Genomic DNA, 16,837 nt, shown 5'->3' on the forward strand with positions numbered 1-16,837 from the left:
ATCACAGGGTTTGTTTTATCAGTTCGACCCTGTTCCAGATCTCCTCTCCCACAGAGGGGTTCTGTTTCACGATCTACCCAAACTGAGACTGACAGCATGGTTCATAAGGGTCCGCCCGGCTTGTCGGACAGAGTAGCAGAGGTTCTGGTTAATGCCAGGAGGGATACTACCCATAGATCGTACACAGCTAAGTGGAAACGTTTTGAGAGTTGGGCTGCCATTAGTGGACTGGATGTATGGACCTGTCAGCTGGGTTCCATCTTTGATTTTCTTTTGAGCCTTAAGGATTTGGGTTTGTCTAATTCATCGATCAGGGTTTATTTGGCTGCCATTTCGGCCTTCCATCACAAGATTGATGGCAAGACAGGTTTCTCCCATAGTTTATCCAAAGCTTTTTTGAAGGGACTGCAGAATATGTACCCTCCTGTTAGGGAGATTGTCCCTCAGTGGTCTCTCATGTTGGTGCTAGTTGCACTTATGAGAGCCCCTTTTGAGCCTTTGGCTTCTTGTGATTTGAAGTTTTTGTCTTTGAAAGTTGCATTCCTAATAGCAATTACATCGGCGCGTAGGGTTAGTGAGTTAGCGGCCCTGAGGCATGACCCTCCTTTTCTCAAAATTCATCCCTACAAGGTTGTCCTCAGACCTGACCTCAGATTTCGTCCTAAGGTGTCCACACAGTTTCATACGTCCCAGGACATTATTTTACCTGTGTTTTTTCCCGCGCCGTCAGACATTGCGGAGCGTTCACTGCACTCTCTGGATGTGCGGAGGGCGATTCTCTTCTACCTTCAGAGAACCCGCCCATTTAGGAAAGTGACTCAATTGTTTCTTTGTTATGCTGGTCCTCGTAAGGGTAAGGCTGCTACCCCACAGACGATTTCTCGGTGGGTGACGATGGCAGTCAGGACTTGTTATTCACAGTCTAAGGTCGATTGCCCTTTGGAGGTTCGGGCCCACTCTACTAGCGCCCAGGCTTCTTCAGCAGCTTTTCTGAAGGGGATTCCCATTCGGGACATTTGTAAGGCGGCTACCTGGTCCTCAACTGAGACGTTTGCCAAACATTACGCCCTGGATACGCTGGAGCACAGAGAGGCTTCTGTGGGTCACTCTGTGCTTCAATCGCTTTTCCAGTGATGGAACATACCCACCTCCAGGTAAGCGGCTTGTGAGTCTCCCATGTGGGGATGCACAGAAGACGGACAATGAAAACAGAGTTTCGCTTACCGTAACTGCTGTTCATTGATGTCTTCTGTGCAGACACACATACCCTCCCTCCTGCCCCGCTATGTTCCTCCTACAAGTTTTTTGGGGGGGTCGGCGGCACAGGAGAAACTGAGGGTGAGGGGGCGCCTTCCGCTGGATGGCCGTCTAGGCGGGAAAAGCCGCACAAGCGTGGTCAGCGGAAGTGCGCCCCCTGGTGGAAATTTTAGCTAGAAGAAAGCTCCGGTCGGCAGGCCTGTGCGTGTGCAGTCCCCATGTGTGTCTGCACAGAAGACGTCAATGAACAGCAGTTACGGTAAGCGAAACTCTGTTATGCTCCAGTCTCTCTCTGTGGAGTCTTCAAGCATGTTGTTTTCATTGGGAAGGTCCTCCCTTTTGAATTACTAAAAGCATATAATCTACCTGAAACCTTTTTTTTCTGAAAAGCCTTTTATACTCTGTTATTTTACTGTATAGTTTTCCACAATCTTAACTGCTGCCCCAACCATCAGCTTTGTTAGTCTCTGAAGATCACTTGTCCCTAAATGAAACTGGGTGCTGCTGACTGCATGATCTCTCCTTCAGGAGGTCTGGATGGTGGTTTCTTATCCTAGGGCAGGGCTCCCCAATGTAGTGCCCATGGTCACGATTGTGCCCACCAACACCTTTTCTGGTGTCTGCCAAATGGTTTTAGGAAGTGGATGAGGCCAGGTGAGGCTTTTACAAAGGACGGCTTCTAATTGGCCATTGAAATACTGATTGGCTGTGCAGATTTTTAAAAACATTTATTTGGCAAGAACGGCTTCCACAGCACAAGAATCTTCACTGTATGACTGAAGGTCATCTGAAAGAGCCATTTTGTGGCTGGCTCTGTCTCCTACAGGAGCTGTTATGTGGTAGCTGTATTTTTGCTGCTCCCGCCACACTGTGTCAGAATTCCAAATGTGCCCGTAGGCTCAAAAAGGTTGGGAACCCATGTTCTAGGGTGTTTTGAATGATTGCTACAGTGCTCTGAAATGGGTACCACTAGCTTTGAGGAGAACCTGTAAGGCCATTTATTTCAGAGATCTTTCTTCTAATGTTTCTGGGGGTCTATTCATTATGTTGTTGCTGAGCTTTATGTTGATGTTAGATGGTGTGTTGTATTGACTTCTGAAGTTTTTTCAGATAAGCCGTTTTTATATCTTGTCATTTATGTACCTTACAAACATGCTAGGTAGTTAGGAAGTGAAGTTACGGTATTGCTCCCCAGTCAGGCATAGGTGAAGATTATTTTCTAAGTCAGGCCTGCATCTTCTTCTGCATTAGATTCTTCATAGTCTCTAAATCAGTCTGGCTTATTGCATTTTTATTTGTTTGTTTTATTTATGTTATTTATATTCTTCCTTTCTCATTGAGACTCAAGATGAATTTCACAGTGTAAGTCAATATGATCAACAGTCAGTAAACAGTGCAACTGGGTATGGAAGTGCAAAATTTGAAAAGAACCAGAAATACAGTATAGATCTGAAATAATGCTGAACAAAACATATTAAGCAGCACGGAAACCATCCAGCAGGAAAATACAGCAGAGTTTCTGATACCGTCTGCTGTATTTCGTGACCATACCTCACTTTTAAGAATTGAATGTTAGGTTTATTAAATAGTTTGTTAATAATGTAATGTGTTGTTAATTTTACTTCTTCTCTGCTGAAATAACCCTCTTTTTCCTTCTCATTGATCTTGATAAATTTTAAGATGAACTTTTAAGCAGTTTTACTTAAGGTTGTTGTAACTGAGTTGCAGAACTCCCTCATTCCTTCAATAGTATGTTTCTATCATAATTTCTTTTTTTTTAATTCCAAGAATTAACAATGTAAATACTTGCAATTCTAGGCTTTGTTCCTCAAAACATTTATGATGCTGTACTTAAATTCTTTTAGCATCTAAACTCCTATATGATATGTTCCTCTGATAGTTTTCCACAGTGCGCACTTATGTAGACCAGTAGTTTTCAAAACTTAGAACTCCAGTAGTGAATGTCATCCTTTGATTGGCTCCCCCTTTTGCTCTTAGAGGTCAAGGGTGTACTAATCTACTTTTTAAATACTACAACTGCTTAATCTTTATTGTCTCTTGAGTCTCCCCATGGGCATTATGCCTGTAAACTTCAATGTCAGTTTCAAATGTACACATGAGATTCTTAAATGTATAACTCTTAAGCAGATTTACTTGGAAGTGATTAAAGGACTTATTCCCAAGTAAGGGGCGGGGTGAGGGGAGAGTTAATGAATTATCTTTCTGTGTCCAGAGATACCCAGAGAGAAATGGACCTTTGGACATTTACCGTGAAGGGTCCTTATCTGAGGACAGGAGGACATCGTGTAATTGATAATGCTTGACGAAGGTTGATAGTGAAGACCATGTGGCGGCTTTGCATATGTCTTCTACTGAAGCATTCTTTTGAAGCATTGGTTGCTGTGCTTCTGAACGAGAGTTCAGTGATCCCATTAGGGATTTCAATCTTGAGGGTTTTATATGCTTCTTTGATGCAGGTCTTAATGCTGTATCTGATTGTAGATGGTGACATTTGGTCGGGTCTGTCCTCCTGAAAGTCGGGTCCGTCCTCAATACTACCTTGTCCTTGTAGAAAATACATACGTCCGAATAGATGGATAGTGCACTCATTTCTGAGATCGTCATGCTACTAGGAAAATAGTTTTTAGTTTTAGCCATCTCAGATGTATGACTTTCACTGGTTCAAATGGTGTCTTTGTTAAGGCCAAAAGCTCCATGTGTAGCCTCCATGTTGGAAATTGGTGTATTGTAGGTGGATTCACCATTGTTGCTCTTGACATGTAGGTGGTTGGAGAGGGGTTTGTTTTCCACTGAAGGGATGATTGTGCTGATTGCTGCTACCTGTTTTCTCAAGGTTGCTGGTTTGAGTCCTCTGGTTAGACCCTCCTGTAGGAACCCTAGGATAGTTCCTATGGTTGGCTTAAGTGGATCCAGATTCTTCCGTCTATTCCAACGAATAAAGGCTTTCCAGGTTGAGTTGTATACTTTTACTGTGGATTTCTTTCTGGATGCCAGGAGGTTGTTGATGATTTCCAGTGGGAAACGCTTCTTTTGGAAAGATTCCTGTTCAATCCCCACATGTTTAGTGTCAGCCACTCTGGGTGTGGATGCCATATGGGGCCCTTATGAAGTAGGTCTGGTTGCACTGGGAGTTGTATCAGTGGCATGCTGGACATGAGTTGCAGGGTTGAGAACCAAGGTCTCCTTGGCCACCATGGGGCTATGAGGATTACATCTGCCCTTTGCTCCATTATCTTCTGCAGAAGTTTGGGTATCATTGGAAGAGGAAGGATAGCATACAGCAGTCCCCTGGGCCATTGAGATATCAGTGCGTCCATGCCCTCTGCTTTTGGGTGGAAGTATCTTGAGAAAAACCTCAGCACCTGATGTTTGACATGTGAGACGAATAAGTCCAGTGCTAGTGTCTCGAAGTGGGCTGAGATTTGTAAGAATGTCTCCCTCTTGAGCGACCATTATCCTGAGTGGAGTGACTCTCGGCTCAACCTGTCTGCTGGAATTTTGAACACTCCCCTGATGTGTTTGGCCTGTATCGATAGGAGGTGATTTTCCACCTAGTTGATAATTCTGTTGGTCTCCTGTTGTAAGTGTGAAGATCTGGTTCTCTCCTGCTTGTTGATGTTTTTGCTGCAATGTTGTCCATGCGGACTAGGACATGGGTGTGGGTTATCTGGTAGCTGAAGTGGTTCAGTGCCAGGTAAATGGTTCTCATTTCCAATATGTTGATTGACAATGTCTTCTCCTTCTCAGACCACCAGCCTTGGGTTGGTGAGCTGTTCAGGGTTGCTCCCCATCCTGACAGGCTGGTGTCTGTAAATATCTGTTGTAACTGTGGCGTGAGGAAGCTTTTGCTCTGTTCAAGGTTGGCTTCGATGGTCCACCACTGAAGGTTTTTCTTGATTGCCAGCGGAAGCTGTACTTTCCTGATTTTCTTTTGCGCTATTTGAAGTTTCAGGGGTCTCAGCAGAGATTGCAATAGTCTGAGATGGAATCATCCCCAGTATATCGCTTCTGCGTCCGATACCATTAGGCAATTTGGTCAACTCCGTGAGTAGAGGGAATGGGCGCCTGATGATGGCTGTTGCGAGTTGTTTGGCTTTGCTGATTTTCTCCTTGGGTAGGTAGGAAAAATCGCTCCCCTGGGTGTTTAGTATTAATCCCAGGTGTTCCAGACTCTGTGATGGTTGTAGTGAGCATTTGGATGGGTTTATCATGAAGCCATGTTTCTCAAGAAACTGGATTGTGAATGGTGTCCTTTAGAGATGTCTCTCTTGAGCTGGATTGGATTAATATTAAGTGTAGGCCCATTTCCCAGAGTTTGACCACTGGCACTATGAGGAGTTTGGAGAAAACCCAGGGGGCTGTGGATAGCCCGAAGGGTCTGAATTGTAGGTGCATGTCCTCTACACAGAACCTCAGAAACTGTCGGTGGGCTGGGGTGATGGGTACTTGTAGGTATGCCTCTGTCAGGTCTATAGACGTCAGGAACTCTCCCTGCTGCAGGGCTTCCATGATGGAACAAAGAGTCTCCATCCGGAAATGGGGTAATTTGATATATTAGTTCATGTATTTGAGATCCAGGATGGATCTCTAATTCCTGTTCTTCTTGACAACCGTGAAGAAAATTGAATATATGCCTCTACCTCTCATTGTGTAGAACAGATTTGACAACTCTGATGTCTAATAGGTGATGAATGGCTCTGAATGTAATTGAGCGTCTGTGTGGGTCCTTCCTGAGGGGTGATGTTAGGAACCGTTCCAGTGGAAAGGATGCAAATTCTATTGAATAACCTTTGGATACTACTTCTTTGGTCCAGGCGTCCATCTTGGATTCTATCCATATCTGTTGAAAGAGAAGAAGTCTTCTTCCCATTGGAGCATCTTGCGAGTCAGGGCTTCTGTCCTTTGTTGTCTGATTCATGCCCGTCACTATGGCCCATCTGTTGTCTGTGTGTTCTGGTCTGAAAGGATCCCCTGTGGGATTGGGTTCTTGGGAAGTTCCAGGTGTGTTTTGAATCATGGCAAGCTCTGGGAAGAGTGTGATGTGATTGGAATGGTTGCAAGCCATACATTCATCTTTCTGTTCACTTCAAGGACTTTGGAAGGGCTTTCTTCTTGTCCTTGGTTTCCACTAGAATTTTTTCTAACTGATTTTTATTTATTTATTTATTTTATCGTATTTATATTCCGCCCTCCCCGCAAGCAGGCTCAGGGCGGATAACAACATTAAAACATTTAAAACATTCCATTAAACACTAAACATAAAACATTAAAAACATTGTATAAAGATTAAAAATAGCAGCACTCTTTTCTTGGTGGCGGCAATATTGTTGAGTACAGAAAGTGCAACAGTGCAATTGAACATGGCAGCAGCTTCAGAACAGTGGTGGGCAGCTCTCATAGGGAGGGGAGTAGATGTTATATCCTCTAGCCAGTGGAGGCCCAGCCTCAGCCATAAGCCTGGCGGAACAACTCTGTTGAAGAGCTCGCCACCTTGGAATGGATAGGACATTAGGATGATTTTTGCTTGGAGGTCCGCTGGCCAGGCCCTGAGCCAAAGCAGTCGTCTGGCAACTGTTGCGGAGGCCACAGCTCTGGAAGGCAGGGCATCTAAGATGGTGCCCACTGTGAATGTACTTGCTTTCAGTATTCTATTGGCCCCTTCCAGGAGGCGTTTGTTTTTTCCTCATAGGAGTTGTATTAGTCTCCTTACCCCTACTACTGAAGCTCTTGACACGATTGATGCTATAGCTGATGCTTCTATTGCCATGGCCATCGCTTGGTGAGCCCTCTTTAGGGCTATTTTTCATTTCTTACCCAGGTTATCTCTTACTGTCCCCAGGCTGTGCTCGGAGAGTAGGCCCTGGGATCGTAGGGCCGCCTCTGGAGCATCGAATGCCGAAACCTGCAATAACTCATTTGCAAAGTTAGGCAAAGCATAAAGTTTTTAAAGAGCATTAGGAAACTGTCCACTCTACCTTTAGTTGGCGATCAAAGTATTCAGGGAATGGGAACACTTTGGCTTTATCCTCTGATCTGAGGAAAAATTCCCTGTTGCCTTTGGGCCTTGGGTCCCTCTGGCTTGGAATCCTCCTCCCCGCATCGGGCCTTCTGCAGCTCTAGGGCTGACAAGGTTTTAGCTAGGAGGTATTGGTAGTCCTCTGCCTGAAATAGCCTGTTAGACTGCTCAGGGACCATTATCTCTCCCTTCTCCTCTTCCTCAGATAAGAATTCCCCTTCTTCTAAGTCCTCACTAGCTGAGGGCTCCTCCTCTGGCCATCTGGGTGTTTTATCAAGGGCCTTGCCCTGTTTTTTTTTTTTCTGACCGCTTTAGTGGGCCATGAGCGGCCTTGGGCTCAACTTCCTGGTAAAGTCTCTGGAGGCAAGGCAGAGAAAGTCATTCTGGGCCAAGGTGCCTCTGGTTGGCAAAGTGAGAGGATTTCCTCTCTCATCATATGTCTAATTGCTGACAAGAACGCTGGAGGTATTGTGCCCAGGGAAACACTTATGTGGCTCCCTGGGCTTGTTGGCTGGAGCTCTGGTCATCTGAAGTGTGTCTTGGCTCTGCCTTTCCCGCCAGGAGATTGACTAGCACGCCTTTGGCTTTAGATGGGAAATGGCTTGTTGCATCAATGTTTCCCGCCAAAATTGAGTTCCACCAGATGGTGCTGCTCTCGGCCAGCTGACTGAGGAGCGCTGCTTTAACGAACTCCCTCTGTGAAAGACAGGGCCATTTGGAGGCCTGGATCTCTTCCAAGGCCATTTCCTTACTGGAGAGCCACACAAGCCACACACTAGGTTTGTTCCCGCCACCAGAAGGACCGGCTCTGTGGGAACAGCTTGCACTCTCCTCCATAACACTGCCCTCAGAGTCAGAGGGTTCTCTGGAGATCATGTTGTCCTCTTCTTTCTTCTTAGTAGGAGAGCTGAAAGAAGAGGAGAAGAATGAGAGGGGGAAGGTTGAGTGCAGATAGCAATAGATTAGAAAAATATCTTGAAGAATAAGAATGAAGAATTAAGAAACAGAAAAAGAGAGAAACAGCAGAGCTAATCTACTGAAGAACTGCTCTACCTGGAGGCAGGAATAGAACTAAGGACGGTTGGTCTCACACGCCCAATGGAAGAGGAAGAAAAATCAACTTCCTGCATCCCTGATTGGATGGTGGGAAACACCCAAGATGTCCTCCACCTCAGAGGGAGAACTGAAAGCTCAATGAAAGATGGACCAGTGATATAACTCAGTATAAAACATCTCCGTATGTGAATTCTATGATTTATTTGTGACTGTATGTCCTCAGAGGAGAGAGCTCATTGTCAGTGCACTCACATTTTCTTTAGACCTCTCCACCATTCCACGTAGCAAATTGTCCTTGGAAAGATCCTGTGTTTCAAAACTTTTAGAGAGTTCAAAAGGTTAAGCAGGCTTAAATTGCAGTACTAGTGAGCCTAAGCAGTACTTCTAAATAGACATACTTAGGGTTGTACTTTTAGTTGCATAGTATTCTGGATTGTAGCCTATGTCATGCTTGAAAATAAATACACAGGAGTCCTGGATTTGAAAACGGCATGATATAATCAGGTTTCCATGATGCTTGTTGTAATTTTAAAGATGAATCGTACTTGCAGTAAAAATGCAAATGTTACTTTTGCTATTGCTACAGTCTGTTTTATAATGTGGTGGATGCTCTTATAACCTTTACTTTACATGTTTTTTCCCAGATACCCAGAGAGTGGCATTGTAGATATGACCGTCCGTAATCTACGACCACGAGCAAGAACTATTTTGAAATGGAACGAATTACATGTGGGTGATATGGTAATGGTTAACTACAATGTAGAGAGTCCTGAGGAGAGAGGATTCTGGTTTGATGCAGAAATTACCTCTTTAAGGGAAATTTCAAGGACTAACAAAGAAATTTATGCCAAAATTATGTTGGGGTAAGATTTTATTTATTTATTTTAAAAATTTGTTTACCAAAAAGAGGATTTCAGTTTTTAGATGCTGTGACTCTGCAGATTAAAAAACGGGGGGGGGGGGGGTGTTCCTTGTTTTCAGTTAGCTCTGGGAGCTTTTGTTGAATCCTTTGATTTGAGAAGAAAGTTGCTTTAAAAAAAGATGGGGTTTATACTGATTAGTTTACCATTAACTGCAGGAGAGAAGCTCTGTGCCTAAGAGGAGACCAGGTTTTCCTCTAGAATCCACTGAAAATTTAAGAAGAGAGCAAAAGAGTGTTAGACCTCCTCCTCCCTCAAGCAAGAGCATTGGCAGTGGGATGGGGAGATTCTTCCAGGTTCCCATATAAACCCGGAGAAGCTCAAAAAGAAGGAGAACCTACTAACTTTATCTTGAATAAAAGCAGCAGTGGGGAAAAGTTGACATCTCATATAGTGCTCTGAGAGCCCCCTGCTTTAGATGCTTTACCGTTGGAACCAGCTAGATGTACCTGTGAATGAAATTGGAGTGGCGATTGAGCGATCCTTTTTTGCAATGGTACGGGGTTTTTTTTATACAATACTTTTGGTCTATATGCAGTAGAATTCTTGTGATCTAAATAATTTTTACATCCCATGTTTTTAGAGCAGTAATGTGGCCAGTAATAGCAGTTGCTCAAGTGTTGGTACGAATGAGTGAAAACTATAAAGGCATTATTTGGAAAAGGTTAATTTTGCTAGGCAAATGGCTTTATGAATTCCTGAATTTTCTGATTAATATGGTCAATTGGAACTTTTAAATAACACCATGACTCCTCTACACCATGACTATTGCCAGCCAGGCTAAAAATAATTTACTTGCTGGATATCCTGACATTAGTTTGTTTCTTTAGTTCCATGAGTGAGGGATGCAGTGTTGAAGTGGCAAATCTAACTGCACAATTTTTACTAGCAGCATTGTCTAAAATAGTGGTGCTGAGGCATCCTCTGCATAAAATTTCTTTCATGCCTTATCTTTTCTATGTTCCCTTTCTCTGCCTGGCCACTCTGCAGCCTTTCCAGTGAGGCCACCATTGTTTTGCACACCTGCTTGGACATGGAACCTCTTTCCTTGAGAAAGCTAACCTTTCCCCCCAAGTACAGGCAAGCAGCATTAGATGGTGGGAGAGAAAGAGAAGACAAAAATTTGAGGGGAGGGAATCGCTAAAGCTGACTTATTCTTCACTATGATATACCTCCTGGGTTCCTGTCTCTCTTGCTCTCACATTCCATTTCCCTCAGGAGTATCCCTTATAATGCAGACCTGCCCAGTAAACCTCTCAAGCCCTTAACAGGATAACTTTATTTCTTGTGTCATTAGCATCTCTCTCAGATTAACTCAGGTACCCCCCCCCCCAAAAAAAAACCCTTTTCCCACCACTGGCAGAAAAGGGCACAAATGTTAAGTACATAAAAACTCTCCTTTCGCCCAGCATTTTAAGTTCAGCTTTATCCCAACATTATTCTTCCACCAGTGTGACAGCTCATGAAGTTCAGTCAGGCTCAGCTCTTGACTCTGCTCTTGATATTACTCACCCTTCAGGATCAGACAACAAAGGACCTTTCCTGCTCTCTTTCTCCATCTTCTCCCTTACCTCATTTCCCTTACTTTGCTAATCCCATCTTCAGCCTGGTTCTTCCATGTCCCTGACTTTGGCTTTCTTGCTCACACTTCCTCCCACCCTCCTCTTTTGTTTGCCTCTTATTTTCAGAACCCAGCTCCAGAACCTCCCTCCCTCCTTCCTTGCCAGCCGCACACTCCCCCCTTCTCCCTCTGAGGCGGAGGACATCTTGGGTGATTCCCATCATCCAGTCAGGGAGGCAAGAAGTTGAATCTTTCTCTTTTTCTTCCCTTGGTGAGTGGGACCACCCCCTCTCTTCTCAGTTCTGTTCCTGCTTCCGGGGAGAGCAGTTCTTCAGCAGGCTAGCTCTGCTATCTTGACACAGCTATTCTTACTTTCACTTCCGCTTTCCCTTAAAGCCTTCTTTCTCCATTTCCTCTTCTTTCACCCCTTGGCTAGGGAAAATAAAAAGAGGACGCATGGCCTCAAGAGAGTCATCGGACTCTGAGGACAGCTTCTTAGAGAAGGTGTCGGGCTGTTCCCAGGGAGCCGTCTTTCTGGCGGCGGGAACAAGCTCAGCCGGCTCCAGCATGCCTTACAGGCTTGTGAGGATCCCTGGTGAGGAAACAGCAGCGACAGAGATGCAGCCTTCTAATCAGCCCTGTTTCTCTAAGAGGGAGCCGAGCAAAACTGTGCGCCTCATCCAGCCAGCTGAGAGCAGCGCCAGCAGACGAAGCTCATTTTCGGCGGGAAACAGATGCGGCAAGTAATTTCCTGCCCAATTCAAACAAGGTGCTTGCCAGTCTCCCAGCAGGAGAAAAGCAGCCGAATCACAGTAACGACAACCAGAGCTCCAACCGAGAGGCACAGGAGAGCTATGTAAGTGCTTCCCCAAATGTACTGTCTCCAGAAATCCTGCCTGCTATGAGACAGACCATGAGGAAGGAAATTTTGTTCCTTTGCCAGTCAGAAGCACTCTGGCCTAGTAATGCCTCCTCCACTTCTGTGCCTGGGACTTCAAAGGGATGTTGAGTTCAAGGCAGCCTGTGACCCACTATAGTGGCTAGAGAGAACCCTCAGAGATGGACCCTAGATAATTTACTCCATGGTCCAGAGGACAAAACGTCTCTTAGTGAGGATTCTGATGAGTGGGACTTTTTGCCTGAGGAAGAGGAGGAGGAAGACGTATCTACCCCAGAACAGTCAAATAGACTTTTCCAGGCGGAAGATTACCAATATCTTCTTGCCAAAACCATCTCAGCAGTGGATCTTCAGGAGGTCTGACGGAAGGAGGAGGAGGAACCCAAATCAGAGGGAACCAAAGCTAGACCTAAGGGGAACTGGGAATTCTTCACCAGAGCAGAGGACAAAGCCAATGTCTTTCCATTCCCCGAGTACTTTGAGTTAATGGTGGCATTTCCCTAATGCTCTTAAGAAATTACATACCTTGACTAACTTTGCTACTGAGTTATTGCAGGTAACAATCATCAATGCTCCAGTCGCTTCACTTCAGTCGTAAGGCCTACTCTCCAAGGATGGCCAAGGGATGATAAAGGACAGTCTGGATAAGAAGGTGGACGTGGCCCTGAATAGAGCTCATGAGGCAATGGCTATGGCAATTAAAGCTTCCGCCATAGCATCGATTGTTTCTGGAGCGTCAGTTGTGTGGGTTCAGGAGACTGACTCAACTCCTACCTGAAAACAAAAAGTGCCTTTTGGAAGGGGCCAACAGAATTCTTAAGGCCAGAACATTCACTGCGGATGCCATACTCAGTGCTCTGTCATTCTCCTCCAGGGCGATGGCCTCTGCAACGTCTCCTCTGGTTCAGGGCCTGGCCAGCAGACCTTCAAGCAGAAACTGTTCTCATGCTGCATCTGTTCTAAGGCGGGAAACTCTTCAGAGACCAGCTGGAAAAAATTCTAGTAGAAACCAAGGATAAAAAGAAGGCTCTCCCCAGGTCCTTGAAAAGATCAGAGAGACAATCCTTTGGATTTCAACCGTTCAGGTCTCAACACACCCTTGCCAGAAATTGACAAGACTCAAAGCGCACCTGGAATTTTCAGAGAACACAGCCTCGCAGGGGATCCTTTCAGGCCAGATTGTCAGTTTATGGAATTCAAGTTACTCTGAATTCCTCTCCCAACCCCTTGCTGCAAGAAATCCAAGGTCTTGAGTCAAAAGGTTCTTTATTGAAAGATTACATTCATAGCACAAGTGTCCATAATTATTCCAAAAGTATCAAAGCTTCTGGCTGACAGGGAAGCTTTGTTGAGAATGTCTTGATAGATACCAAAAGCAGTATATCACGCAGTCCCTCAGAATCCCCCCCATTGTCCCGCTACAGTTGAAGCATCTGAATATAACATGGAGTCACAATGGATACAGGGCCTGACACAGATCCCAAAGACAACACTTGAGTCGCAACGGCAGACACGAGTGAGAAGACAAAGAACATATACCCTGACTCGTTAACCGCTCTGGTGGCGGGGGGGACTACTTCTTTTTCATCAGATATGGACAGAATCCAAAGCAGACGCCTGGGCCAGGGAAGTAGTCTCTAATGATTATTCAGTAGAATTCGCTCTCATTTCCACCAGAGCGATTCCTCATATCTTCTCTAAAAAAGAATGCACACAGATGAGCCATTACAGTCAAGCTCATCAGACACCTAGTAGACATCAGGGCTGTCGAACCAGTTCCTCCTCATGAAAGCGGAAAGGGTGTGTATTCGATCTTCTTCACAGTCCCCAAGAGAAATGGGGATTGGAAATCCATCCTAGATCTAAAGTACGTGAACCGGTTTATCAAGGTACGTCATTTTCGGATGGAGACCCTCCGCTCAATTGCAGAGGCACTTCAACAAGGTGAATTCCTGACGTCCATAGATTTGACGGAAGTGTACCTTCACGTACCCATTGCTTCAGCCCACCGTCAGTACCTGAGGTTCTGTGTCGAAGATATACACCTAAAGTTTCGGGCAATGCTGTTCGGACTCGCAGCTGCCCCAAGGGTTTTCACCAAGCTCTTGATGGTTCCAGTAGTCAGGCTCTGGGAAATGGGTATACATCTACATTCGTACTTGGATGACATTTTGATAAGATCCAGCTCCAGAGAAGCATCCCTCCAGAACACTTCATACATAATTCACTTCCTGGAAAAGCACGGGTTTCTGGTAAACTCATCCAAGTGTTCTCTTCAACCATCATAGAGCTTGGAACACTTAGGTTTAATAATAAATACCCAGGAAGCACGTTTTTTCCTTCCTAAGGAAAAGATTCTCAAGACCAAATGTCTAGCGGTAAACGTAATAAGACAAGCGTCCTCCCCTCTCATGGAGTTTTCCAAACTCCTAGGCCTGATGTTAGCGGACACCAAAGCAATTTATTGGGGACATTTCCACATCAGACCCTTGCAGTCTCTATTGAGACTATTCCAGCTGCAGATAGCACAGAAAACAGTCATCAAGGTTCAGGTTCCAAGAGCAGTTGAGGACGATCTACAATGGTGGACAGTCTCCATCAATCCACAACAAGGCAAGAGCTTACTCATTCCGCATGTCATACAGATATTCATGGATGCCAGTTTGTTCAGATGGGGGGGGCATGCTAGACGGATCTCCTGCCCAAGGCCAATGGTCCGAGAAAGAGAAGACACTACCGATCAACGTTCTGGAGATGAGAGCAATTTACCTGGCATTACAGCATTTCAGAATTCAGGTATCGAACAACCACGTTCTAATTCGCACAGACAACATTCTGGCAAAGACTTACATCAAGCAATGGGGAACAAGGTCTTCCCGCTTATAGCAGGAGTCGAACAAGATCATCAGCTGGGTGGAGAGCAATCTATGATCAATTCAAGCGGAACACATCCAGGGAGTATGCAACGTCTGAGCTGACTGGTTGAGTTGGGAAGTGGGAAGTTTGGGAGAATAGTCACTCAGCAGGGAGGCATGTCTCAGCCCGCTTTGGGACTCCAACGGTAGATCTTTTTACCTCACACCTGAACCATCAAGTTCCACGATTCTTTACAAGGTACTTTCATCCGAATACAGAGGGCACAGATGCTATGACCTCCCAATGGCCAAAGGGGTTACTATACGCCTTCCCACTGTTGCTGACAATCCAAAAACTCCTGAGGAAAATAAGGGAACAGAGAGCAACCATAATACTGGTAGTTATGTGGTGGCCACGGACCGTGGTTCTCAACCTTACAACTCTTGTCCAGCATGCCTCTATTTCACTTCCCGGTGCATCCAGACCTACTGCAACAGGGTCTGATCTGGCACTCACACCCAGAATGGTGGTCTCTGACCGGGTGGAAATTAAGCAGGAATCCCTCCGACTGAGGGACTGTCCAACAGACGACATTAATATCCTTTCAGCTTCCAGAGAGAAATCTATGATAAAAATATACAATTCAGTGTGGAAGGCATTCACTCAATGGCGCAGACGCAACGGATTGGTCCACTAAGGCTTTCTTTGGGGAATATCCTCGGTTTCCTACAAGAAGGTCTCAACAGAGGCCTGAAGCCTGCTACCTTAAAAAAGCAGGTAGCAGTAATCAACACAGTCATTCCGACGGTGGAGAAAGAGTAGAAAAGTTTATTGTATTCAGCCATAGGCCATTACAAGTCACAAACAAAACAGAAACACAAGCTTGAATAAAATTGATGTGACATGGTCAAAGCATTAAAATTTAAAACTAGATACAACCATCAAACCATTTCTGGTTGTCAAATTCGTATAGGACAATAAAAGTATACACAGTTAAAACAGTAAAAATGTTCAATGTTCATGCTATCCCTTAAACATAGCATTAGCCCGTATTTTTTTGCAGCCAGGGCATATAAAGCCATTTTGTAGGATATGTTAGCGTCAGAGTCGGCTAATAAAACTGCAATCTTCTCAGGATCTGAGTGGGTACAAAGGTTGGACAACATCTCAGAAAGAAATTTAGTCCTAGATTGGGCATACAATGGGCAGTTAAGAATATAATGAGGTAAGTCCTCAATTGCAGATGCAGAGGAGAAAGAACCTCTCACCTCCCTTAACGGTTTCAGATGGCTGAAACTGAAGAGTATTTTCTTAGTGGCCATAACGTCAGCATGTTGCATCTCGGAAATGAGTGCACTGTCAATACGCCCAGACCTGTGCATATTTCACAAGGACAAGGTTGTGTTGAGAACAGACCCAGCATTCTTGCCTAAGGCATACTCCACTCTCAAGAAATTAATTTACCTTCATTCTGCCCAAGTCCAAAACACGCAAAGGAGTGGGAGTGGCACAGCCTCGACGCGAGAAGATCACTCAAGGCATATTTAGCCAGAATGGAACATATACATCAGACGGACTCTCTTTTCATTATTGTTACTCCTCCAAAACTAGGACAACAGATGTCAGCTGCAATTGCCTATAGCATTAAAACGTGTATTAGAGAAGCGGACAAAACTCTCAGTCTTGATGTTCCTATGGGGATTATGGCACATTCGGCCAGAAGTGCTGCAACTAATTCCACTCTTCGAAAGAATACCTCTTCAAAATACACATGTAAAGCGGCAACATGGTCCTCCATATCTACTTTCGTGAAACACTATCATCTACATACCTACGCCTTGGTGGATGCTGCCTTCGGCAGAAGAGTGCTCTAGCACATAGTCGAGGAAGAAGATCTAGCCCCACCCGAGATGTAGAGGACTGCTTTGGGAGCACCCAAGATGTCTTCTGCCTCAGGGAGAACGGACCTTTGGACACTTACAGTAAAGGGTCCTTCTTCTTTGAGGTCAGGAGGACATCTTGCCCTTCCAAGATCTTCATGTGGTAGTTAAGCCACAGCAGAGACTCAGTTTCATTCCTCGTTACTTCTATATCTACTATTCTAAACCTGTTCCTTTTTCATTTCTTCCTTTTACGGTATAGCACTATATTTTAGGACGGTCTCATGTGAAAGGAGTGCACTGCTGAGGGGAAATTACCTAAACTGAGAAGAGAGGGGGTGGTCCCACTCACCAAGGGAAGAGGAAGAAAAA

General features: G+C 44.9%; 1 protein-coding gene across 2 annotated transcripts in view; it reads left to right on the plus strand.

The window, feature by feature from the left end:
* UHRF2 (ubiquitin like with PHD and ring finger domains 2) overlaps nt 1-16,837 on the plus strand; it is a 122,498-nt gene that overhangs the window by 57,946 nt on the left and 47,715 nt on the right. For both annotated transcript variants that reach the window (XM_054986518.1, XM_054986517.1), the window contains exon 4: nt 8,995-9,213. In XM_054986518.1, the coding sequence (XP_054842493.1) occupies nt 8,995-9,213 (219 nt within the window). The remainder of the gene's footprint in view (nt 1-8,994; nt 9,214-16,837) is intronic.

This window comes from Eublepharis macularius, chromosome 8 (assembly GCF_028583425.1).
Source record: "Eublepharis macularius isolate TG4126 chromosome 8, MPM_Emac_v1.0, whole genome shotgun sequence".
Classification (NCBI taxonomy): Eukaryota; Metazoa; Chordata; class Lepidosauria; order Squamata; family Eublepharidae; genus Eublepharis; species Eublepharis macularius.